This window comes from Simochromis diagramma, unplaced genomic scaffold (genome assembly GCF_900408965.1).
Source record: "Simochromis diagramma unplaced genomic scaffold, fSimDia1.1 OVJJ01000038.1, whole genome shotgun sequence".
Classification (NCBI taxonomy): domain Eukaryota; kingdom Metazoa; phylum Chordata; class Actinopteri; order Cichliformes; family Cichlidae; genus Simochromis; species Simochromis diagramma.
The window spans coordinates 463498-487771 of NW_024387105.1; the positions used below are offsets into that span (position 1 = coordinate 463498).

Consider the following 24274-nt stretch of genomic DNA (forward strand, 5'->3'; position numbering starts at 1 on the left):
AATGTCAGCCCCATTTTTTGTTTTTTTATTTTATTTTTTATAGTCTTTCTTTATATTTTTTCTGTATAGTTTAATCATATTTCTTTACAGTATTTTAAATGGTAAATGGCCTGTATCTGTATAGCGCCTTGCTTAGTCCCTAAGGACCCCAAAGCACCATTCACACACTGGTGATGGCAGCTACATTGTAGCCACAGCTACCCTGGGGCGCACTGACAGAGGCGAGGCTGCCGGACACTGGCGCCACCGGGCCCTCTGACCACCACCAGTAGGCAACAGGTGAAGCGTCTTGCTCAAGAACACAACGACCGAGACTGTCCGAGCCGAGACTCGAACCGGCAACCTTCCGATTACAAGACGAACCGCTAGCTCTTCAGCCACGATCGCCCCAGCACATATTTAACATATATTTTTCATCTTTTAGCTTTTTGTTGTTTATTAGCATGTTTTCTTCTAGGATTTGTTTTCAGTGTTTTAGCATGTCTTGTAGATTATTACTATTTTAAATAGAATAGAACAGAATAATCCTTTAACTGTCCCACAAGGGGAAATTTGGTTGTAACAGCAGCAAGACAAACACATATACAAACAAACAGCACACAGGACACAGAACAGAAACATACACAATTTTTTTTTTTTTTTTTACATATATAGCATTTTAGAATCTCCTAGTCATTTAGTATTTTGGTCATCTTTTATCTTTTTTTTTTTTTTACATTTCTTTAGAGTATTTTAATTATTTAAGTATTTTCTGTACATTTGTAATCTTTTGGCATTTTACAGTAGTATTAATATTTCTTGTGCTTTGGTTCTTTTTTAACATTACTTTGTGGTACTTTATTGATTTTTGTAGTCTTTAACTATTTTCTGTAGTTTTCAAATACATCTGTACTATTTCAGCATGTGTTGTGTATAAACGTGTCTTTTTACTCTTCTAGCGTATTGTTTTAGCAGCTCTTTGTAGTGTTAGCATATCGGTTCCCTCTGAACTTCTGGAAACTTTGTTTGGTGCACAAATCAAACAGAAACAGCAGATCTGATTATCAAGAAGCTTTATTGTTGTTATCAGAGTGAGTATAATCATCATCGTCATCATCATCATCATCATCATCAGTCCTGTTGCTATGGGCCTGTGTGCTGGACTGCAGGAAGCTGTTAGCATGCAGCAGAGCCGAGCAGACAGACAGGTAGTCAGACAGACGGGGCAGAGAGGTAGACAGGTGGACAGGTAGTGAGGTAGGGGAACACACAGGTAGACGGACGAGAGGACAGACAGACAGACGGGTGGGGGGACAGGTAGCTATTGTGTTATTTACATACAGGTAGGCAGATGCATTAGAAAGCTTATTGGCTGTCTTCCAGAGGCTCCACCCCTCGCTCATCTGTGTCAGCCAATGCCCTGTGAGGAGGGGCGGGCTCCGCAGGCTGGGGGGAAGGGTGTGAGGAGGATGAGGAGGAAGAGGAGGAGGAGGATAGGGAGAGGGGGAGGTCTGGCGGTTGTTCAGTCTGTAGCCTCCCGTCCCCCTCCGCCTCACCTCCCATCATTCCCTCCTCCACTTGCCCCCCGCTGGCCCCTCCTCCTCCACGGGACCCAGCAAACTGCAGGTGAGGCAGGAGGGTGGCTGGGGCCTCCTTCTCCCTCTCCCCTGCTGCCTCCCTCTCGCGCCGCTCAGCATACAGCGGGGCCTCCAGGCCGAGGTAGGATGCGCTGAGCTGCCGCAGGTCCAGCTCAAAGGGGCTTCCACTGGACTGTGCCACCGACTCTGCCCCCTGACTCCCACCTCCTCCACCTGCTCCTCCTTTCTTACCCTTACGGGGGTGGGAGGTTGCAGAGGCGGGGAGGCCCTCGGGGAGGAGAGACTGGATCTTTGGGAGCCAACGTTTGCGGACTCTGCGGGCGTTGGTGCACATGTCGGCTGCAATGACGTTCATCTCGCTCTCCTTAAAGTTAGGAGCAAAGTTCTGACAGTACACTGAGGAGGAGGAGGGGGGGGGGGGAGAATCTCAATACTTTTTAAAATACAATAAAAGGCAGAAATCATGACTCACAGTGTGTGTGTGTGTGTGTGTGTGTGTGTATGAGTGTCCATGTGTTCCTGTCTAGCTATCTTTGTGAGGACCGAAATCTGCATTCTACTATACTTGTGAGAACCAACAGTCATAGAACACAAACATCGAGGACACACACCGGTCCTCACAAATTTAAAGGCATTTTTGAAGCTCAAACTGTGGTTTTAGTGTCAGGGTTACAATTAGGTTATGGTTAGGTTTAGGGTAAGAGTTAGGGTTAGGCATTCATTTTTAATGGTTAGGGTAAGGGGCTAGGGAAACCATTATGTCAATGAAGGTCCTCACTAAGATAGCTGAACCGGCGTGTCTGTGTGTGTGTGTGTCTTACGTTTGACTGTGTTTAACACTCGGTTGTCCAGGGGCTTCCGGCTCGGATCATTGGTGGAGGAGCGGATCCCTGTCCCACAGCTATTGGCCAGCGTGTTTCTATGGAAACCATAACAACCCAATCAGCACCTATACCAGCTGTAGGTTCCCCTCCCCCTCCCACTCCGAGACGTGTGACTGAGCTGTTATGTAAAGCAGCTGCTGCCGACTGTCAGAAGCTTCTGGAAGATCTCATACAGCCCCGGGTCACATGGTGTCTGATGATGTCACAGCGTCTGGGTCGATAAGCGTTTTAGAGGCACATAAATATGACTGATTGATAAACGTGAGTTTCTGACCATCAGGTTTCACATCGACACACATCAGGACGAATCCAGACATTCATCCATGCGTGACACACGGGTCATCCATCAGTTCACATGGTCATTAACGACGTCGGCGTAAAAACGCCTTTCAAAGGCATTTGTATGTCAATGAAACATCAGCAGGTGCGCTCTAACATTACTGTGGGCCTCAGGGCTCATGGGGGGGAAGTTCTTAAACATCGAACATAATTACAGGTGACTCCCAAAGGTTTGTCAGGACGTCAAATGTCCCACCAGGGGAGAGAACACTCTAGATCATATTTACTCCAACATCAAGCATGCATATAGAGCCATGCCCCTCCCCCACCTCGGCCAGTCGGACCACCTCTCCCTCCTGCTCTCCCCAGCCTACGCCCCCCCCCCCCAGACGCAGTGCCAGGCCCACCACAAGGACTGTTCCAACCTGGAAATGCTCTCTCCAAACCACAGGACTGCTTCACACAGACAGACTGGGACATAATTGGACACCAGGACCTAGAAACGTTCACAGCATCAGTGCTGGACCATATGTCTGTGAAGGTTCTCAGTCATCCAGGTCATCGTAGTCAAAGGAGCTGCAAAGAAAAGCGACTGGACTTCTTTAAGTTACTTGAAGATGTTTCACCTCTCATCCGAGAAGCTTCTTCAGTTCTAAGGTCAAATGGTGGAGAGTCCCAGATATAAACCTAGTGGGAGTTTCCCCCCACAGAGGGACAAAGGACCCCCTGATGATCCTCTAATCGCCTGAGCCAAGGTGTGAAACTGGGTGTGGGTCCCAATCAGCCAGGGTTTCAGGTGAGCTCATTGTGAAACCTGGCCCCACCTTATCATGCGAATTCCTGAGGTCAGATGGCCCAGGATGTGAGTGGGCGTTAAGGCGTCTGGGGAGGGATCTCAAAACTGGATTATACAAACCAAAAACCCTGGATGACCAGCGAGGTCCGATCACTCCTCAAAAACTGTGACGCCGCCTTCAGGTCAGGTGACAGAGCTCTGTACAGGGCTGCTCGAGCTGACCTGAAAAGGGGAATCAAAAAAGCCAAGACAGACCATAAAGGAAGCTGCAAGTCCCAGCTGTCCAGCACCAACACACGGGAGGTGTGGCACAAGACATCATCAACCACAGAGGCTGTGAAAGCAGAAAACCTGAGTGTGCAGCTGGCAGAGGAAATAAACAGCTTCTTCGCCCGCTATGAAACACCACAACAGCAGCACTCATCTGCCTCAGCCCTGCTCCCATCCTCATCCTCATCCTCACCTTCCTGCACCGCTCCACTCACTGTAACGGAGCACGATGTCAGACGTGTGCTCCTAGCAGTGAACCCCAGGAAGGCGATCGGTCCAGGCGGAGTACCTGGCAAGGTGCTAAGAGCATGCGCACACCAGCTCACCCTCATCTTCACCAGACTCTTCAACCTCTCACTGGATCAAGCAGCCATCCCATCCTGTCTAAAATCAGCCACAATCATCCCAGTGCCGAAGAAGTCTCCCATCACCAGCCTGAACGATTACCGCCCTGTGGCCCTCACGCTGGTGATCATGTAATGCTTTGAGAGACTAGTCCTTCAGCACATCAAGGACTACCTCCCCCCAGAATCTGACCCCCACCAGTTTGCATACTGCACGAACAGATCCACAGAAGACGCCATCGCCCTCCATGCTGTGCTGAGTCACCTGGAACAGCGGCAGAGCTACGTCCAACTGCTCTTTGTGGACTACAGCTCAGCCTTCATCCAGCCTTCATCCTCATCATCAAACTGGTCACTCTTGGCCTCCCTCCCCCCACATGTGCCTGGATAAAGGACTTTCTCACAAACCGGCCCCAGACTGTGAGGCTCCACCCCCATCTCTCCTCCACTCGCACACTGAGCACCGGCTCCCCACAGGGCTGTGTGCTGAGCCCCCTCCTGTATTCTCTCTACACCCACGACTGCAGTTCGACCTACATCAACAATCTCATCATCAAGTTTGCTGATGACACCACGGACTCATCTCAAAGGGAGACGAGGCAGCCTACAGAGAGGAAGTCCTGAAGCTGGCAGCCTGGTGTTCAGAAAACAACCTGACACTGAACATGATTTTATTTTATATGCTGGAATATGCACAACATAGGTTTAAATTAGGGGTGGGCAATATAAACGATATACGATAGAAACGATATAAATTTGGCCAACGATAGAGATTTTGACTATACCGCTCTATCGCGATAGCGCATGTTGATGATGTCATCAAGCTGCGCCTGTTTTGGTCGAAAGCATTGCAGCGGCTACAACCATTATCATCTGCAAATTATGCCGACAGTCACAGCAAAGAGATGAAGCACTTTTGAAATATGGGGAAAGCCAAAAACTGCGCTTCCTCCACTTCCGTAACATTGATTCATTAATGCTGAATTCTCTCGCAGCTGTTCTATCCCCATGTTGTTGCAGTATATTAATAACTAACCTCGTATTGTGGATGAATAATCTCAGTTGTTCTCCTGACTGAAGTTTGGCCCGTGTATAGCATCCTGCTATGCGATTGCATTTGTCCCTGACCACCAGAATCCCTCACATTAACTTTTATCGAGTGGAAAAAAGTTCATCCTCCAGCTTCACTGTGCTAATGTTATGCTAACATAGCTGTGTCGCTAGCAATCACGTAGCACAACATTATAAACCAGGTAGTCCAACTTCAGTAACCCTGCAAACGCCACTGCTGTTTAGTTTTCTGTCTTCATTTATGTCGGAAGTGACGTTTGAATTAGTTTCAAAAATCTCTCAGTCAGAACATGGTATGAAATGTTTAGGTGGAAACTAGCGAGCTAACTTCCTGTTAACTTCTAACTCCGTTAAATTTAATAAATTCTGTTTTCATGGATGTTAAACTTAATTGTTACACCTGGTAAAGCAGCAACGCTGATGATTTAATTAAAGATGAAAGAATTTAGACCGTTTTTAACTCTCAGTGTTCGTTTGACTTTGGGACCTGAAGCTGACGGAGTTTTGGACCCAGATTACTCCGCGAAGCTCCTCACTACGGCAGCAGTAATGCTCTGACGATCCATCAAGCAGTGCAGCTTATCAAAGTTGTACTAAAACATTTTTAACAGATTTCTGCCCAAATCGGTTAGAGGTCAGTAAGCACAACCAGAATTCATACATAAGGCACACTCTCGATTTTTGAGAAAATTAAAGGATTTTAAGTGTGCCTTATAGTGTGGAAAATACGTTATACAGAAGAAAAGAATATATCGCGATATATATCGTTACTGCATGTGCTTCAAGTTATATCGCGATCAGAGATGGGCAGTAACGCGTTACTGTAATCTGATTACTTTTTTCAAGTAACGAGTAAAGTAAGGGATTACTATCGCAAAAACGGTAATTAGATTACCGTTACTTTCCCGTAGGAACGCTGCGTTACTGCGTTTATATATTTTATTATTATTATTATTGGTTTTTTTTTTTTTTTTTTTTACTATTTAATTTGTAAAAATGTGTATACACACACACACACACACACACACACACACACGTAGGAAAATATTTAGTATACACATCCAGAAATGCATACACTATTATATATTGTACATATATTTATTAGTTTCAAGTCGGCCATTCTTGTATTTTGCTCGTTTGTGTTGTTGTGTTTGGCACATCTCTGTTGCCTGTGGGGCTCGCACACAAGAATTTCACTCGCATGTGCTGTGCCAGTGTGCCTGCACATGTGATGTGACAATAAAAGTGATTTGATTTGATTTGATTTGATTACTAAAGCCGTGATTTTTTGCGAGAATGTCTCATGACAATGACGTAAGCGAGTGCGACGTTCGTGACAACAGCTGTGTGCAGATCAACAGTGGATCATATATCGAGTGTGGGAGAGAGTATGAGCGTGCAGCGTTTAAAGCGTGGAAGTACTGACCTTACATTAGTGTAAGGTCACATTAGTGTCCATCGTGCGTGGGAAGAAAACTTCTTTTTACAGCGAAAAAAACTCCTAAACTTCCGAGCAAGCACCGAGTGCGCTACGGTGTAATGGGAAACTCACAGAGACATTCTTCCACTGACCACTGCGGCACACCTGCACCAGGGTAAACCTCCGCCTGCCCCACTCCTGCTTTACAGGTGAAAATAGAGCAACAGGACCGCTGAGTCTTTGACTTTATTTATTTTCTGCTGTGTTTTACTTGCATCTATTTGAAACACTGAGTGTAAACACAAAAAATATTTTATTTTATGTGCTGGAATGTGCAGAAAATAGGTTTAAATGTTAAACTAATTTCTTCCAGTCAGAGAAGTTGCAGAGTTGCAGATAATTAAATTTTTGCTTGATGCATAAAGTTAAAAGATTAAAACTAATAAAACAAGTTTTAAAAAGAGACTTTTCCATTTGATTACATTTTGTATGATGGATTATGCAGAAAAAGTAGAATTGGGCTGAAAGATCTATCGCTTTATCACCTCTTCAGGTTGTAAATTGTGTTTTTAAAAAGTAACTAAGTAATTAATTACTTTTGAAAATAAGTAATCAGTAAAGTAACGGGATTACTTTTTTGGGGAAGTAATCAGTAATCAGTTACTGATTACTTTTTTCAAGTAACTTGACCAACACTGATCGCGATATGAATTTTAGGCCATATCGCCCAGCCCAAGTTTAAATGTTAAACACATTTCTTCCAGTCAGAGACTGTTGCATAGAATTTGATTTTTGCTTGATGCATAAAGTAAAACATCAGGAAATCCCCGCGTAGCATCAGCTCATCAATGATTTCATAAACACTTCTGTCCATCTGTGCTGAGGAAACACCAGCAACTCATGAAACTCAAAGTAATCTCATGTTTGTAGCAATACTTTTAAAACTTTCATCAGATATGTAAGGTACCTAAAAACAGAAAAAATAAATGTTTGATTCTTTAAACTTTAACAGGAAAATCAAATACCTGGATTCAACAAACTTACCTTTAGTTCCTAATCCTGGTTTAGTTAAACCAGCCACAAGGCACCACAACCTTTATGTTTTCTTTAAACTAAGCTGCTGCATCCATGTGACTCACCCAGGTAAGAGCTCACCTGTCAAAGAAGGTTGCTAGCAGCCTTCTGAGCAGCACCTTATGTTTGACTCCAGCACACAGGTGACAGTTCATCAGCTGACCTCGGGTCATGAACACACCTGAACCTGAACACACAAACACAGAGGGGAGTGTGTGTCACATGACGCTGGGTTACAGGTGTCTGAGATACAGTTGGACAGGTGTTCTGTTGTCCTACCTGCCACCAGCTCCACCTTCTCTCCTGGGTCTCCCTCGGTGTAGAGTGACGGGTGGCACCGATACCCAATCTGACTGATCAGACTGGCGGGAAGTGCCATGTTGTCCCGACCAACCAGCACGCAGGGCCGACGCTCATTAGCCAATGGGAGGGGGAGCATCTCCATCTTCTCTTGGACTGAACCAATGAGAAACAGGGAGGGGAGCAAGTGTCAGGAATCCCAGGAAGTAAAATGACCAAAACTCACCTGTTTGAGTTAATATGTGACATCAGTGGGGCCTGAGCTGAAGGTTAACAAGTCCTGTTGGGGAGTCAATGAAGTGACATTAAAAACATAGAAAACGAGCAAAAAGGCAGAGAACCCACAGGATGACGTTTACATCGTCACCATGGTAATCGTCCTGTTAGGACAAAAGGACCCAAAACCTTAACCCCCTCTAACGTCTTACTTCATAGTGTAATCTTCACATATTCACACACACATCATCCTTACAGTGTCAGTGACTGTGTGATGGCTGAAATCAGTCCACACACTCACCTCATTAGTCTGGTTTGCAGGTAAACATGTATTTCAGTCATATCATTCATTCATTTCTAAACTTAAACCTAACAGTGATATTATAAAGTGCACATATTAGCACTGTGTGGGGTTTCTAAATATATTCTTTTATGTTAATTATGTTTTTGTTTCTTTGAGTTACCTGGTTTGGGGAGGTGTTTCCTGTCTGGGTAAACGGTGTGACCAGCGGGACCACCCATGTGCTTGTCAGCAACACGACTGTTTTAGGTTTAATGCTGTTTTGTGTCTAGTTAGTATTGGTGTTTGTTCTGTTTCCCCTGTTGTGTGTAAACGGTTTGGCCAAACCCCGTAAAGGTTACCCTGCTGTGTGTTTGTGTTTAGGTCAGTTTGTGAGTTAAGTTGTGTCTCCTTTGTTTGGGTAGTTACGTTTCTGTACGTCGCTTTTTGAGTAGAGTTATATTTAGCTGACCTCTTTTACGGGCCCATTAATTCTATTTTGAACTTTGTCTTTTTAAACTTTTTAGAGGATAAAATAAAAAAAATCCCACTTTGGAGACATTTCTCCTGTGTCCTGTGTGTCTTCGCTGCTCGGCCCCTCACTCACTGTGTCTTTAAGGATTTGCTAGCTTAGCTTAGCTTGTAGCTGACTCGCTAGCATGGCCTCTTCACCCGTTCCTCCTGCACTTTGTTCAGTTACTCCTCAGCCTCCTTTAGCCATAATGATACTTGTAATAAATGCAGCCTGTCTGGAGCTCTGGAGGCCAGGATCACTGAATTGGAGACTCCAGCACCCTTGAAACAGCCGTAGCTAGCCAGGCCCCTGTAGCCGGTGCAGAAGGTAGCGTAGGCCTTGCTAACTCAAGACAACAACTTATTTAGCATGTGTCATTTCTCCTCAGCGTGGCTGGCTCAAATGCTTTTGTAGGGGGGGTTCTCTCTAATCACTTTGAAATGGTCAGAAGTGACCAAAAATGAACTACAGACGTGCTTGAATCAGTTCAGGGCAGCAAACATATCCTTGGAAACAGGAGAACTGGGTAACTGGAGCCCCTGTTTACAGGATGCTATTTGAATAAAAAAGAAAATGTTTCGCATATCTTTCAAAGGAAGTGGCCGTGTGACTTCTGTTATCAATTACTGCCTTTTTGTTTTACATGAGGTATTAAACTGAACTCCAACGTTTTACTGCATCCATCCATTCTCTTCCTCTTATTTCTCTCAGGGTGGCGCAGGGCTGGAGCCTATCCCAGTCTGTCACCAACTGCTTGCTCATGGGGGGTCATGTGATTGTTGGGGTTTCTCTGCATTATTATAGGCTGCTTACCTTACAATATAAAGCACCGTGAGGAACTGTTCTTGTTATTTTGTGATGTATAATTGATATTGATTTGGGTGGTGGATAAATACTCACTGTAGGGGTTTCCGGGGTGTCCGTAGATGTGCTGATAGAGTCCGGGGTGTACAGCGTTGCTGTAGTAATCTTCCTCCAGCTCTTCCTCGGTGGGTGGGTGGGATGGGGGAGAGTCTGTGGGGAGACTGGATCCTCCTGGACTGGAGCGACCCCCGCCTGCCAGCAGGTAGGACTGCAGACCCGGAACCAGCCCTCCACCTGCACTCAGGTAACACAAAGCTGTGCTCCTGGAGGACTGGAGCTCTGCTGCAATGTCCACTCTGAGGAGAGAACCAGCAGGAGAAGAATGACATCACAAACCTTCATCAAGGTCCAAGCACTTGTCCCGGGTACACAGCTGAGGGTGGGATCCATTTATCTGGGATTCAAATCTCAGGGATCAGTCACAGGTACAAAGGTATATTTAATCCAGGTCGCCTCATACACAATATCAAACTTCATACGTAGAGTTAGTCAGGCAAAAACCTGACAATATAAAAGATGGATCTATCCACTTTGTGACCCTGCACCCTCATTGGTCATCGACTCATCATTCACAAAGTAGACCCTCCCCCCTGTCATCTCCTGAATGAAATGGGTGTGTTTGTGCCACACTGTCTCCCCCATTGCTTCCATTACAGTGAAGTGTTGGATCCACAGCTCAGTTCAGCAGCGCAGGAAGTCGTCCCATCCGAGGTGAGAGAGGCCTGGAGAGCACGTGTGGGAATTCTCCCTGAAGATTTCCTGCAGTCATCCACGCAGACGTTAAATAAGCGTGTGATACGAGATAAATACATCATGTATGACACACACATAAAGCATCATTTGTTCTTTCCGTCTGGTTACTGAACAGGTGGGCGGTCCTCCACCCTCTGCGTCTGGACTGGGCAGACGTCTCTGACTCGGTTTGGAATAATCTTTCCAACACTGAGAAAACATTTCTGAGCCATTTCCTCACCTGGTCTCCTCTCCTCCTGTTCCTGCTGCTCCTCCAGCCTCCTCTGCAGGAGGCGTGTCAGCTCGCTCCTGTTTGATCCTGCTGACGGCGAGCAGCAGCTCCTCGGGGCTCAACGCCGGCTGGTCTGGACTCACTTCCTGCAGCTGGGGGGCGCCGTGCTGCTGCTGCTGCTGGGCCGTCTGAGTGTCAAAGCCCCCGAGCTCGTCTGCTGAGGTTGTCTGTAAACACAAACGTTTAAATACAGTTACAAAGAGAAGAAAAACACATAAACAGTCTCCTGTGGCAGCTACAGTTCTCCTGATGTCCACTAGATGCTGCTGTCTCCCACTAACCTCTGTTTAGACCCACCTGTGAGTCACAGCAGAGCGGTGAGGAGGCAGAGGAAGCCTTCATCATCATCAGCTCCATACCGCGCTCCACAATGTTCTGGATCTGCAGGTACCCGGCGGTGTACATGAGCACCAGCTGCTCGCTGGCCGCCATGCTGAGGCGCCCCGTGTAGCAGAAGGACAGAATCTGCTGGAAACACGTTGGCGTCACTGAGGACGGGAGCTCAAACACCGCCTGGGAGGAGGAGTCGGAGGAAGAGGAGGAGGAGTCGGCCGCAGAGCTGAACAGGTCTCTGAAGTAGAGCGAGGAGGCAGCGAGCACAGCCCGGTGCGCCTTGAAGGCCTGACCCTGCACCAGGATGGAGACGTCGCAGTAGTGACCCAGCAGCCGCTGCTCGTTCAGGCTGCCCAACACGCTGCTGCCGAAGTCGGGGATCTCCACCTGCAGCAGCCCCTCCGACATGGTGGTGGCCGTCGGCTCGCTGAGGTCGCAACGGGAAGTGGACGGCGGTTTGATGACGGTCCTGATGAGCCAGAGCTGGGCTGACGGATGCAGACAGCGGGGCGTTTAGGTGTCGGGGATGCTGCAGAAAGTTCCTCCAAAAAGTCTGAGGTCCATAATGCTGGTGCAGAACAAACAGTGAGGTCAAAGGTCAGCAAGGAGGCGGGGGGTTCAGGTTAAGAAGGAGGTGGTCAATCATTAAGATGCAGATCAGCTCAGTCCAGAGAAACAGCTGAAATGTAGAGAGGGAGACAAAAGGAGGAGAGGTCAAACCCTCATGGCGTCTCACGTGCCCACAGAACAAACCGAGGACACGTTTAACCCACGCCTGCTCGCCAACACGGCAACAGGAAAACCTCAAACCTGCTGCAGACAGCCGAACGTCTCCTGCGGCGCGCCTCTAGAGTCCAACAAACAAAAACACTGAGCGCGCTCAAACACAGGGCGTCAGAAACATCAGGTGCACCCATTCAAACCTGAGATAACTTTATTTAAACCCATTAAAGGGTCGAACAGCCGTTTCATCGAGTCTGTTTAAAAAACACGTTGGAGATAAATATTCCTTTCAGTTTTGTTTTCATTGTAAGTCTGAGTGCAGAGAGAAAAAGTCGAACTGACCACAGGTTCTAGTCCAAGTTCATGAAGCTTTATTATCGCTCAGGTAAGATTTAGACCCAAAACGAGTGGTCAGACTTTTAAATAATGTTTGCAGAGAGGAGCCGAGGTGTCTGTTCGAAGAGTCTTTGACTTCAGTGTAAAGAACTTATCTTTTTATTTTGTATAGTAAATGTCAAAGTGTTCAATATTCAAATTAAATATGGCTAAAAATTGAGCTCTTCACCTTTACTAAGAAGGCGGAGCTTCAGTTTAGAGAAATTTGAGGATTTTGATTGGATGTTGCCGGTATCATCACTGACCACTCTGCTCCGTCATCCAGATGTGGTCACCTCTGGATTGAAAAAACAACATGGCGGTGGCTCAAATGCTGACGCTGAAGCTTGAAAATACAGTTTTTGTATTATGATGTCATTGTGGCGTCATCAGGTGATCAGAGAGCGACATGACTAATAACGCCAAAGTGACATCATCTCAGAAAGCCACACTATGGTTGGTTTCTGGGGAATTCAGTGTTTTTAGTTATGACTGATGATTCTTTGTCTCGCAACCTTTTCAATGAAGCTGCATTTAGTTATCATTTCAAAATAAGATGCACTTATGACGGCTGCCGAGTGACGAGGTTACTTCTTTGCTTTTACACAGTCGAAGATCTCGAAGCTGCCCCTTGGCAAGCTTCCGGAAGTTGATCAATCAGAAGAAAGTGAACGTTTTTGCACACTTTCTGTTGAGTGGTTGGATCTCTAGGTCACGCTCAAAGCTGTTTGTCTGTGACGTGGAGGTGTGGGTAAATAAACAGGTGACGTGCAGACAGAGGTGTTTGCTGAGAGTCATGTGATCAGGAGGCAGCGTTCAGTCTGACGCATCAGTGTCTAACACACTGAGCTAAAGTCTCACAAACATGGAGGCTTTGTAAGGAAAGCATTCACGGGTGAGTCATCGAGCCGGGTCGGCCTGACGGACGAGGGGCATCGCGACCGCTTCGGCTGGCGTCTGTGGAAAGACAGCGAGTGTCTCACAAGAGGGTTCGGTCAGAAATATTTGAGGTGAGGCACCTCGGCACACCGGGAGGAGGAGCCACAGCGCGAATGGCGTGCTGAGCGCGTCTCCATCACAGGGCCGTTGTTTCTGAACCAAACGATTCAGAGAGGATGACGTATCATTACTGACAAACGTGATCAGGTCATGTAAGTGGCAGCTGTGAAGCCACGGAGGGTTTTATTTTTCCTGTTTTGCCTTTAGTTTGGAAATTCTGGTTGTTTTAAAATCAGTCACTGTAGTGAACAGTGTAGCGATTTAAGGGTTTACCTTCAGTCAGCTTTGAGCACGAATCAGAAACGCTGCATTTACAGTAAAGTGATGCCAACGTGTGGGCAAAGCTACGGCAGGTGGGCTGAGAGAAGGGACGCGCTGTTTGAAAAGTTGCATCTTTGTTCAAACTTTATATGACTTTGCATCTACAGACGGGACGTCCTTTGGGATTACTTCCAAAATCACACTTCTGCTATTCTGAATGAATCTGAACTAATGAAACAGCTTTGCAGTTCAAGCATTTGTTACTCCCTGTTTTCTTCTCTTTTCTTGTTTGTTGCCTGAACTTGTCTCATATCTCTTCATTAGTTGGAAAACACTTGATTTGGAAATAAATTCAACAACAAAGCCATTAGACGAACGAGTCGGTGAAAAGGAAATGCTCGCTTCTCTGCTCTGATGGCCATGTATGAGCTGCCAGAGGTTGTTAATCCTTCCAAATGTATTTATTAACCATGAAGTACACTGGTCCCTCGCTATAACGCAGTTCGCCTTTTGCGGCCTCGCTGTTTACCAGATTTTTTTTGTGCAACTTTGCTTTTTATTTTTTATTTTGTTTTGTTTTTCTTACAGCGCATTGTGTTCTGCATCCTGATTGGCTGTAGACCACTGTCAATCTCCTCCATGCTGTGTCTCCTGTACAGTACAGAATGCGTTCAGCTTGTCAAATTTACATAAATCTTCGATCACTAGCAGTGTGACTCTGAATTGCTGTGCTGTATGTTTGTAAGTTTTCTCCCCAGCAAACACAACAATGTCGATGAAACATTTTGCACCGTCAGAGGCTCCTGTGGTAGCACCCAAAGGCAGAGGAAGATGCTAACCGTCGCACAGAAAGTTGGACTTCTGCTTAATGCTAAAGGAAGTTAGAAGTTACCATATTTTTCGGACTATAAGGGACATTAAGCGAAACAAAACAGTCAAACTTTACTCAACTCATTCTTCTTGCTTCCTCTACTTCCGTACCATTGATCCATTGATGTTGAATTCTCTGACAGCTGCTCTACTCCCGTGTTCTGGACCTGAAAACAGGGTTTGATCTTCGGTTTCATTCTATAATACTCGACTTATTTTTCTACAAAGGTCTGAACTTTGTGAGTGTTTAAACAAGAGAGAAATGTGTGAAAGTGTGTAGTGAGGGGTTTTACAGCCTTAAAACATCTATAATCATTGTAAAACATAAAGCTGCTACTTCACCTATTGCGGGTTATTTTTAGAACGTAACTCCTGCAATAAACGAGGGACCGCTGTGACTCAAGCTGTCAGTAAGAAACTATATTTACATGGAAAGTGTTTCATTCAAACTGCAGCTGACTTTCAGCTGAAGGTGTTTTGTTCCGGTGTTCCACAGGGATCAGTACCAGATCCACTGTTGTTACATAAAGAATGGATGGTGTGTGTATATGCAGATGACACCCTGTATGAAACCTTTAAAATTGTACCGATTTTAACAAAAAGATGGGAACATTTGTTTAGTGGATGAATGAAATGTGCACAATCAGATGTGGTCAGCATCAGTTTCCTCACGTGTTTCCTTTGGTGTAACGTTTTAGGCTAAATGGTAAAAACACTCATTCGCTTCTGCCACTAACCAGACTTTGGTCAAGTCAGAGATCATTTAACGAACTTATTAATTTAAAGTTTGTTCTAAATTGTTTTTGTTTCTCAGCTTTCCAAAAACGTTGGGAATACAAAGAAACAATGTAACTTGTTACTCTGAAGTGTAGCTTTGAGACGTCACCTTGAGCCGACTGTTATTATGAACTGGCTCTATATTAACTGAATTGAAGATCCTGAATAGGGATGGGTATCGAAACCCGGTTCTTGTTGAGAACCGGTTCCCACTGTTTCAATTCCTTGGAATTGTTTGCCATTTTTGCAAACGATTCCCTTATCGATTCCAGTCGCCCCGAATGACGTCACCACGTTGCGGAGCGTCATTTACCTGGCAGGAAACATGGCGCCTAAGCGGCTCAAACGCTCAAAGGTTTGGTTATACTTTACGAGAACGGATGACAACAGGGCAACTTGCAATACTTGCAAAGTAGATATTTCATTTAAGGGAGGAAACACTACGAATATGCAAAAGCATTTGCTCACAAAACACGTGATGACCTTAAATGAATGTCGTGTTTTTAATTCCGCTCCGGACTCGTGAATCTCAACCCAGCAGCAGTGGTAACGTTTGCACGTCCTCTCCCGTTAATGCGGCAGGTAAATAATCAACTAACAGTGCATATTATGTTAGCGCGATCTGCCTTATTACAAAACCTGCCATTACTGTGCATTTAGTGACCATGATGAGACAGAGTCTGGCTCAGATGCTGGCAGTTCTCGCTGCAGTCTACCGGTAGCGTCTCCTTTCAGGCCAGGATAGACGAATGTCACCGAGCAGTGACTCAGTTTGTGGTCAAAGCCTTGCACCCATTTGCCACAGCAGATGATTTTCGGTAAGTGAATGTGTTTAATTGTAGGCAGGGACATTACTGGATATTCTTGTGTAATTGCTACAGAATAATTTATGTTATACTTTGTTATTGCTACAGAAGAATATTTATTTTATTATTTTACATTTACATTTTTTTTCCTGGGGACCCTGTCACACCCCATTGAAGAGCCGTAGGCTGGATCTCTTAAGATCTCACTGTTGGGTTTGTAAGGCCATGTTACTCCTAAATTTCTACCTTGTTCAAAGAGAAGATATAAAACAAAGTTCTAAGCTAATCGACCTTAGTGTTCTCCTATTTAAAAAGAATCAATAAAGAATCAAATCGTTAAACAGAATCGAAAATGGAATCGGAATCGTGAAAATCTCATCAATACCCATCCCTAATCCTGAAGCAGTGTTTGTCCTTTAGTGAGAGAAAAGCTGATGTTCTTTATGTTCCAGTTCAAAGTGTCTGCTGTCCTCCAGGCTAAACATGATGAAATGTAAAAGCATATGTGTTGGTGTCTAATATCATCTCCACAGAAAGTTCCACGCTGCTGCAGAGATGTAAAGCTGAATGCGTGTCAGTGCTGGGACAGCCTCACAGTGACACCTTGTGTTTCAGAGGGTTTTATTTTCATGCGATAACACGATGACGTTTGAGTTCTTAAAGACAAGAAAGCTAAAGTCTGTGTCCAATGAGGGGCTTTCAAAGCTTCTCCTGCATGATTTTGCCTGAAAGACTAAACTCAGGGAGCAGAACTCTGTGTGCATCCATGAACTCACTATAAATAAATAATGGTCAGAGACATGGACCCAGACCCAGACCTGTGGTCCAGTATAGTCCAACATACTCAGCTAAAGTCCAGCAAACTCCACTACAGTTCAAACAGCCCAGCATAGTCTGCTCAAGTCCAACAGAGCCCTCTGCAGTGCTACAGTCCAGCAGATCCTTGTACAGCCCACTATGGTCCACTATAGTCATGTAGAATCCAGCACAGTCCACTGTAGTCCAGAACCGGTCCCTATGGTGCATGAGAGTCAACTACAGTCCAACCAAGTCCTTTACAGACCACTTCAGTTCAGTATAGTCTGCTAAAGTCCAGAAGAGTCCTCTGCAATCCATCGTCAAGGAAGTTCTCCTGTAGTCTATCAGAATCCCACACAGTCTGTTATAGTCCACTACATTTTAGGACAGTCTACCAAAGTCCAACAGAGTCCCCTACCGTCCAACCAAGTCCACCGCACCCCACTACAACCCAGCAGGGTCCAGTACAGTCCACTAATGTCCACTACAGTCATCTACAATCCAGCAGACTCCTCTATACTCTGCTAAAGTCAACCAAGTCCTCTGCAGACCACTACAGTTCAGAATATTGTGCTGAAGTCCAGCCAAGCACTCTACGGCTCACTACAACCCTGCAGGGTCCTCTATAGTCCTCTACAGTTCAGGACAGTCACCTGCAGTCCAGCAGAATCGTCCCCAGTGGACAGGAGCTCAGGACAGTCTGATACCACCCAGCCGAGTCCTGCACAGTCCACTGTAGTCCGGCAGAGTTCGGGACAGTCTGCTACAGCTGATTCCAGGTGAGTGGATCTCAGAGTTGAGCTCAGTGTTTTTGTTGTTTACGGAGCAGCAGACAGACAGACAGCTCAGAGTGAGGAACAGAGTTTGACAGCGCGACAGACAGACAGGTTAAACAGACAGTTTCAGAGTGCCGGGACAGACAGACAGACAGCAGAGAGACAGCCAGAGGAGGACGGATGTCAGACAGTGAGACACCTCCTTACCTCCTCTCTGCTCCTCTTCCTCCTCTGCTTCTCCTCCATGCAGCAGGCAGGACGGCTGGCTGGGAGAGGTTTTCTTCTTCTCCTGCGCTCAGTCAACGCATCGTCTGGTGTGTCACAGGAGGGGGGGAGGGAGGAGGGGGAGGCAGAGACACAGCAGACAGCCGAGGAGGAGGAGGAGGAGTCATCTGAGGACAGCGAGGGAGCTAATGCGGCTAACTGCCCTGCAGAGGACGAGAGAGAGAGGGGCGGGCGAGCATGCATTACATAGAACACGCTGCAAGGTTGAACATTACTCATGAAAACTCGCTAAAAACACACATGTAGGCTGTCACACACACTGTCACACACACATCACTGCACATGTGTGTGTGTGTGTCAGTGTGTGTGTGCGTGTGTGTGTGTGTGTGTGTGTGTGTGTGGCATGACTTGGCCAAATGCACAGCGCTGCATTGCAGTGCTGAGGCTGAGTTGGCATGCCGAGTACATAGCGTGCATACTGCGACTGTGTGCCAGGCTGACACACACACGTTTATATCGCTGTCTCTGTGAGGACATCTGCTGTATGTACAGCCACCCACAGCCCCTGATCCTGACCCCCAAACAAAGTTTGAACAATCACACAGCCCTTTAAAGGAGCGTGACACACAGAGGCCAAAGGGTCCTCGCTCTGATGGTGAAACAGCCGTGCTTGGTCCTCACAGCGATAGTCACACCAGCACACACAAACACAAAGCAGCAGTTTTGCAGCCTCAGCTTCCATCAACACTTACAGTTTCTAACACGAGAGAGAGACAGCTACTGTAGAGAGACAGACAGGGCTGGTGTCTGTGTTTAATGGGTGGGTGGATGCTGAATGTGTGAGGGAGGGGGAGGAGGAAGAGGAGGGGGTGCTAAGGCTAAATAAGGATTCGTACAGTAGCTCTGTGTGTGTGCGTGTGTTTGTTCATGTCTTTCTGTGTTTATGTAGACATATCGTGGTTGAAATCTGCCCTGCTGAGGACTTTCCTGCACTGTGAGGACATTGTTTGGTCCTCAGCCCTACAAAGGGTCGCCTTCAGACCTCTGTGGTCTCCAGCATTGGTCGAGGGTCTCATCTTTGTGCTGCAGTTCTTAGAAAAACTCCAACTGCTTGTTCTCAGTGTCTCCAGCTCTGTAACAGCTCTGCTCACAAGCAGCATGTCTTTAAAACCTCACTGTGTCCCGACACCAATGTGTCACTAGTAGGGCTGGGCCATATTATACCGTTCACGGTAATACCGGTGCAATGTTAGGCATCAATAAAAAAATGAAATATCGCGATAGAATATGGGTAAAATGCACATGCGCACGTGGCCGAAAAAGCATGGCGGTAACGGAGAATGAGAAGGGGGAAAGCGGATCGTTGAGTGAAACAGATGAACCAGAATTGGTTTGTAAAAATGCTGCAACTTCAGTGATGTGGAACTGGTTTGGTGTTTGTCCGTCAGATACACGACAAAGTAAATTTTTTTGTACAAAATGCAAGCGGGCCGTCATTATTGCCGTATTTGTCGGACTAAGGTGTTCGTAAATCTGGGAGTAATCTGGGTCCTAAACTCCGTCCGCTTCAGGTCCCAAAGCCAAACGAACACTGCGGCATCACTGAGAGTTAAAAACTGTCTAAATTCTTTCATCTTTGATAAAATGATCAGCGTTGCTGCTTTACCAGGTGTAACAGTTAAGTTTAACATCCAGGCATCCATGAAAACAGAATTTATTACATTTAACGGAGTTAGAAGTTAGCAGGAAGTTAGCTCACTAGTTTCGCTAGTTACCTAAACATGATATAGCATGTTCTGACTGAGAGATTTCTGAAAAAATTCAAACGTACAGCTCTGCTATCACTTCCAACATAAATGAAGACAGAAAACTAAACAGCAGTGACGTTTGTAGGGTTACTGAAGTTGGGCTAGCTGGTATATCATGTGCTACGTGGTGGCTAGCTACACAGCTATGTTAGCATAACATTAGCACAGTGAAGCTGGAGGATGAACGCTAACTTTTTTCCACTCAATAAAAGTTAACGTGAGGGTTCCTGATGGTTAGGGACAAATGCAATCACATGGCAGGATGCTGTAAACGGACCAAACTTCAGTCAGGAGAACAACTGAGATAATCCATCCAAAATAAGAGGTTAGTCATTACAGTTTTTGCCCGTTGCTTGAACACATTTTGCAAAACTTCGCTCATTGTGCCAAAACTCTAAACACAAGTAAACATGACACAACACTGGGAAATATAAATATAAATATCTCTAAGCTTCCATTATCATCGAAAATTCTGGAAAAAGCAGTTGCAGATCAACTTACCACTTTTTTTGAAAAACATGAAATTTATGACAAATTTCAGTCAGGTTTCCGTAAAAGTCACTCAACAGAAACCGCATTACTTAAAGTCTCTAGTGACATTATGATGTCAGCTGACTCCGGAGCATCCTCAGTCATGGTTTTGTTGGACTTGACATCTGCCTTTGACACCATTGACCATACCATCCTGATTAACAGGCTCCGGGACGGTCCGGTCTGGCTTTGAAGTGGTTTCAGTCATACCTCTCCAACAGATCTTTTAGTGTTTTTGCGAATCGGTTTATGTCACATTCTAAAGATCTGACATGTGGGGTACCGCAGGGTTCAGTTCTGGGTCCTATTCTTTTTCTTTTGTACATGTTACCTCTTGGACTTATAATTAGGCAGTTCCCTGAGGTGTCTTATCACTTCTATGCTGATGATATTCAGCTCTATTGCTCTTTTAAGCCGATGGAAGTCCATAAACTGTCCTCTTTAATTAAATGTTTAGCTTCCATTGAACAGTGGCTTGGTGACAACTACTTACAGTTGAACTCTGAGAAGTCAGAAACATGATCACAAACTGATCAATATTGTAGGTATATTGAGTGTTTGTTTTAGTTTTGTGATTTTGAATGGTTTAATAAAACCGATATTTTATTGGGTAATATTTTAATTTGTTGTTGTTTGTGTTTTTCAGCTGTGCTGTCTCTGCTGTCCTTTTTTTCGTTCTTTTGATTGATTTGTAATTTTGTTTTGGTTAGTCCGTCCAGCCGTAAAGGCGGTTACTGATTGGGAGTGAGTTGTGTAAGGGCGGACTAACCTCCCTTTTTGTTATTTGTTTATTTGTTTGTGCCACTTCCCTTTATATCCCAGATTGCAGGTCATGCATAGCGCTGATTCCCAGCTGTACTGAAACCCGAGGTGTTTGCAGTGCGTGCCACGATTGCAGTGTCGCTAAACGGCGTGTGACGGTTTGCAGTGTTGTGTTATTTTTTGCACCGTTTGTGTGGTAAGTGTCATGTGCAGCTTGGATATCAGCAGGACGTGTTGTAAGTCCTGTCTGGAAATAACTGGGAATTTGAATGTTTAATTAATGTAATAAATAAATTATCAATTTATTTCCTTGTCCCTTTTACTCCTACCTTGTCCTCGGTTACACTCAGGATATTTCAGCCCATTTCCACTGGAAATGCCTTTTGGTTTAATTTTCAGCAAGGAATTTGCATTTGCACAGTTAAATTTTTATGTAGCTTTAATGCACATAAAAAACAGCTGCTTGTTTAAGTGAAAATAAATGCATGGGGGTTTTTTTGCGCTAGTAAAGTTGTGGAGTTGTATTTTGTCTCGCATCAATTAAATCGTCAGTTATATTGTCATCGCAAATTTTCAAATATATATCGTGATAAATATTTTTGGCCATATTGCCCTGCTCTAGTCAGTAGCACGAGCTGAGGATCGGGACTTTTTCAGAGCAGGCTAATGACTGACCTCGAGCTGTGGATGGACCATCTCAGCTGAAGTTTGCTCTGTGTTCAGCGTCGTCTTCCTGTCATGTGATGGTGTTGTCTCCGCCTTCCAAGACCTTTAAGAAGAACTTTGCTGAGAACAGTGTAACCCTCGTCCTCCAAAGAGCTGTGAATATTTTAGTCTGATCACAGATCTGTAGCCACCAGGCAGCACATCGTTATCTGTCAGCTAGACAGATAACAGATCACATGCTTTAATGTGATGTCGGCCCACCCTTTGCAGCTGTAACCTATTTGGCTGTTTTGGGAAGTCTTTCCACAGGTTTAGGAGTGTTTATGGGAACTTCTGATCAGGAACACATTTGTGAGGTCACACTGATGTTGGACGAACAGTCCTGCCCCACAGTCTCTGATTTACCCCAAAGGTGTTCTGTGGGGCTGAGGTCAGGACTCTGTGCAGGCCAGTCAAGTTTTTCCACACCAAACTGGCTCATCCATGTCTTTATGGACCTGCTTTGTGCACTGGTGTGCAGCTGAGTTAGAACAGGAAGCTCCATCCCCAAACTGGCCACACAAAGTTGGGAATATGAAACTGTCCAAAATGTCTTGAGCATGAAGAGTTCCCCCCTAACTGGAGCCCTCACACCATAACCCCCCCTCCACCAAACTTTACACTTGGGACAGTGCAGTCAGACAAGTGCCGTTGTCCTGGCAACAGCCAAACCCAAACTCCAGAAGGAGAAGTGTGATTCGTCACTCCAGAGAACACATCCTTTGTTACCAGCAGCCGGTTTGGACCGTCAGCTGGTCGTCTACTGTTCTCATCACAAAGGGTCTCACTGTCAGTGGCTTCTATCTCCTCCTTTGGCCAGCTGACTCCTCAGGACTTGCCTGACCCTCTGCAGGTACTTGGTGGTTGCAGCTTTCCCAGCAGCCTCATCATGGTTCCCATTTGCCTGTGGGATTCCCGGGTACTTGTAGCTGTCCTCTATGTCTGCAATGTTGCCTTCTGGTAGTTCGATCCCCTCCGTTCTGACTACCTTCCCTCTCTTTGTTACCATCCGACTACATTTCTCCAGTCCAAATGACATTCCGATGTCATTGCTGTATATCCTGGTGGTGTGGATCAGTGAGTCAGCTTGATGTCATCCACGTACAGGAGGTGGCAGACACCTGTTCCACTCCTTAGTTGGGATCCATAGCCAGTCTTGTCAATTATCTCACTGAGGGGATTCAGGCCTATGCAGAACAGCAGTGGGGACAGAGCATCTCCTTGGTAGATCCCGCACTTGATGGTGACTTGCGCTATGGGCTTAGAGTTGGCCTCTAGTGTTGTGCGCCACATTCCCATTGAGTTCCTGATGAAGGCTCTCAGGGTCCTGTTGATCTTGTACAATTCTAGGCATTCCAGTATCCAGCTGTGGGGCATTGAGTCATAGGCCTTCTTGTAATCAATCCAGGCAGTGCACAGGTTGGTCAGTCTGGTCTTGCAGTCTCGGCTGACTGCTGCTAGTACTTCCCAGTTTAGTTTCATGTTATTTTGTATCGCTGTTATCTCTTGTCATCTTTTGTCAGCAATAAAGCTGTATTTTGAGTTCAGTCCTGTTTTCCCGTGAGTTTGCGTTTGGGTCCTATTTCCTGCCTGCCACACAGCCAGTCCATGACATGACAGGAGCTTCCAGGTGGTGCTGAGGCAGGTTATTGGTCGGTAGTTGGAGGGGACCGGTCCCTTCTGGGGGTTCTTGAGGATCAGGACTGTCCGGCCTTCGGTTAGCCATTCTGGGTGTCTCTCATCAACCAGCAGCTGGTTCATTTGTGCTGCCAGACTCTCGTGGTGTGCAATCAGCTTCTTCAGCCTGTAGGCATGAACCATGTCGGGGCCTGGTGCTGTCCAGCTCTTCATATTGGAGAGTCTTTCTTGGATGTCTGCCACTGTGATGGTTACTGGACCCTGTTCAGGGAGGTCGCTGTGGTCTGCCCTCAGATCCACTAGCCACTGAGCATTGTTATTGTTGCGTCTGTAATGATAAGCAGCTGTTGCTGTGAGTTAACATAGTTTCATGCCATACCACAAGGTGGCCATACCACAAGGTGGCACTATCTGTAAAGAACACGGGCATGAGCGCTAAGAGGTGAGGGGTGGTTGTTGTTTTTCCGGCTAACCAAGCATGGTTAATAAAGTATGTCGCAGATCACAAAAGGACTCTTTCTTCATAAATAAGGAGACAAACAAAACAGCGTCCTTCTCCCATATGCTCTTCCAGTACTGCTCAGCCTTGGTGGTGCTGTTCTCATATTGTTCCCTTGCCACTGAGAGTACACCTTGGCTGGTTCTGTGGAGAGCAGCTGGTTCTTTGTCCTGCCTTCGATCTCTCTGGTGTACCTCTTCAAGCGGCTGGCCAAGGCTGTGAGTCGCTGCTTGGCAGTGTCCAAGGCCTCGGGTATGGACACCTTCTTCATCGCACCTTTCTGCAGATCTGCAGTCGGCTAACCTCCCTCTGTGCTACCTTGATCTTGGCCTCTAGTCTCCTTCTCCATGGTGGGTACTGCTCCTTGTAGCTGTTCATCTTGTAGCCCAGCATCTCACTGATGACTGCTGGCGGGTGTAGTTCAGCTGGTGTTGCAGCATTGGTTTCTACTTCATAGCAGGCTTGAGCCTTTGTG

The 24274-nt window shown here is 45.9% G+C and overlaps 1 protein-coding gene across 5 annotated transcripts; it reads right to left on the reverse strand.

The window, feature by feature from the left end:
- Positions 1-1035: 1035 nt before the first annotated feature.
- LOC120743153 (nucleus accumbens-associated protein 2-like) lies at positions 1036-18913 on the reverse strand. 5 transcript variants are annotated; one of them, XM_040046727.1, is made up of 9 exons: positions 17839-18913; positions 14556-14641; positions 11211-11925; positions 10863-11080; positions 9926-10185; positions 7995-8171; positions 7797-7902; positions 2399-2496; positions 1036-1973 (listed from the first exon to the last, which is right to left on the reverse strand). In XM_040046727.1, exons 3-9 carry the CDS (start codon positions 11652-11654, stop codon positions 1345-1347), a joined length of 1932 nt encoding a protein of 643 aa, XP_039902661.1. In that variant the 5' UTR covers positions 11655-11925; positions 14556-14641; positions 17839-18913; the 3' UTR covers positions 1036-1344. The 5 variants fall into 5 exon arrangements, with proteins under 5 accessions (XP_039902661.1, XP_039902663.1, XP_039902659.1 ...); XM_040046729.1 differs by lacking the exon at positions 14556-14641 and having other exon boundaries at positions 11211-11814; XM_040046725.1 differs by lacking the exon at positions 14556-14641.
- Positions 18914-24274: the final 5361 nt, after the last annotated feature.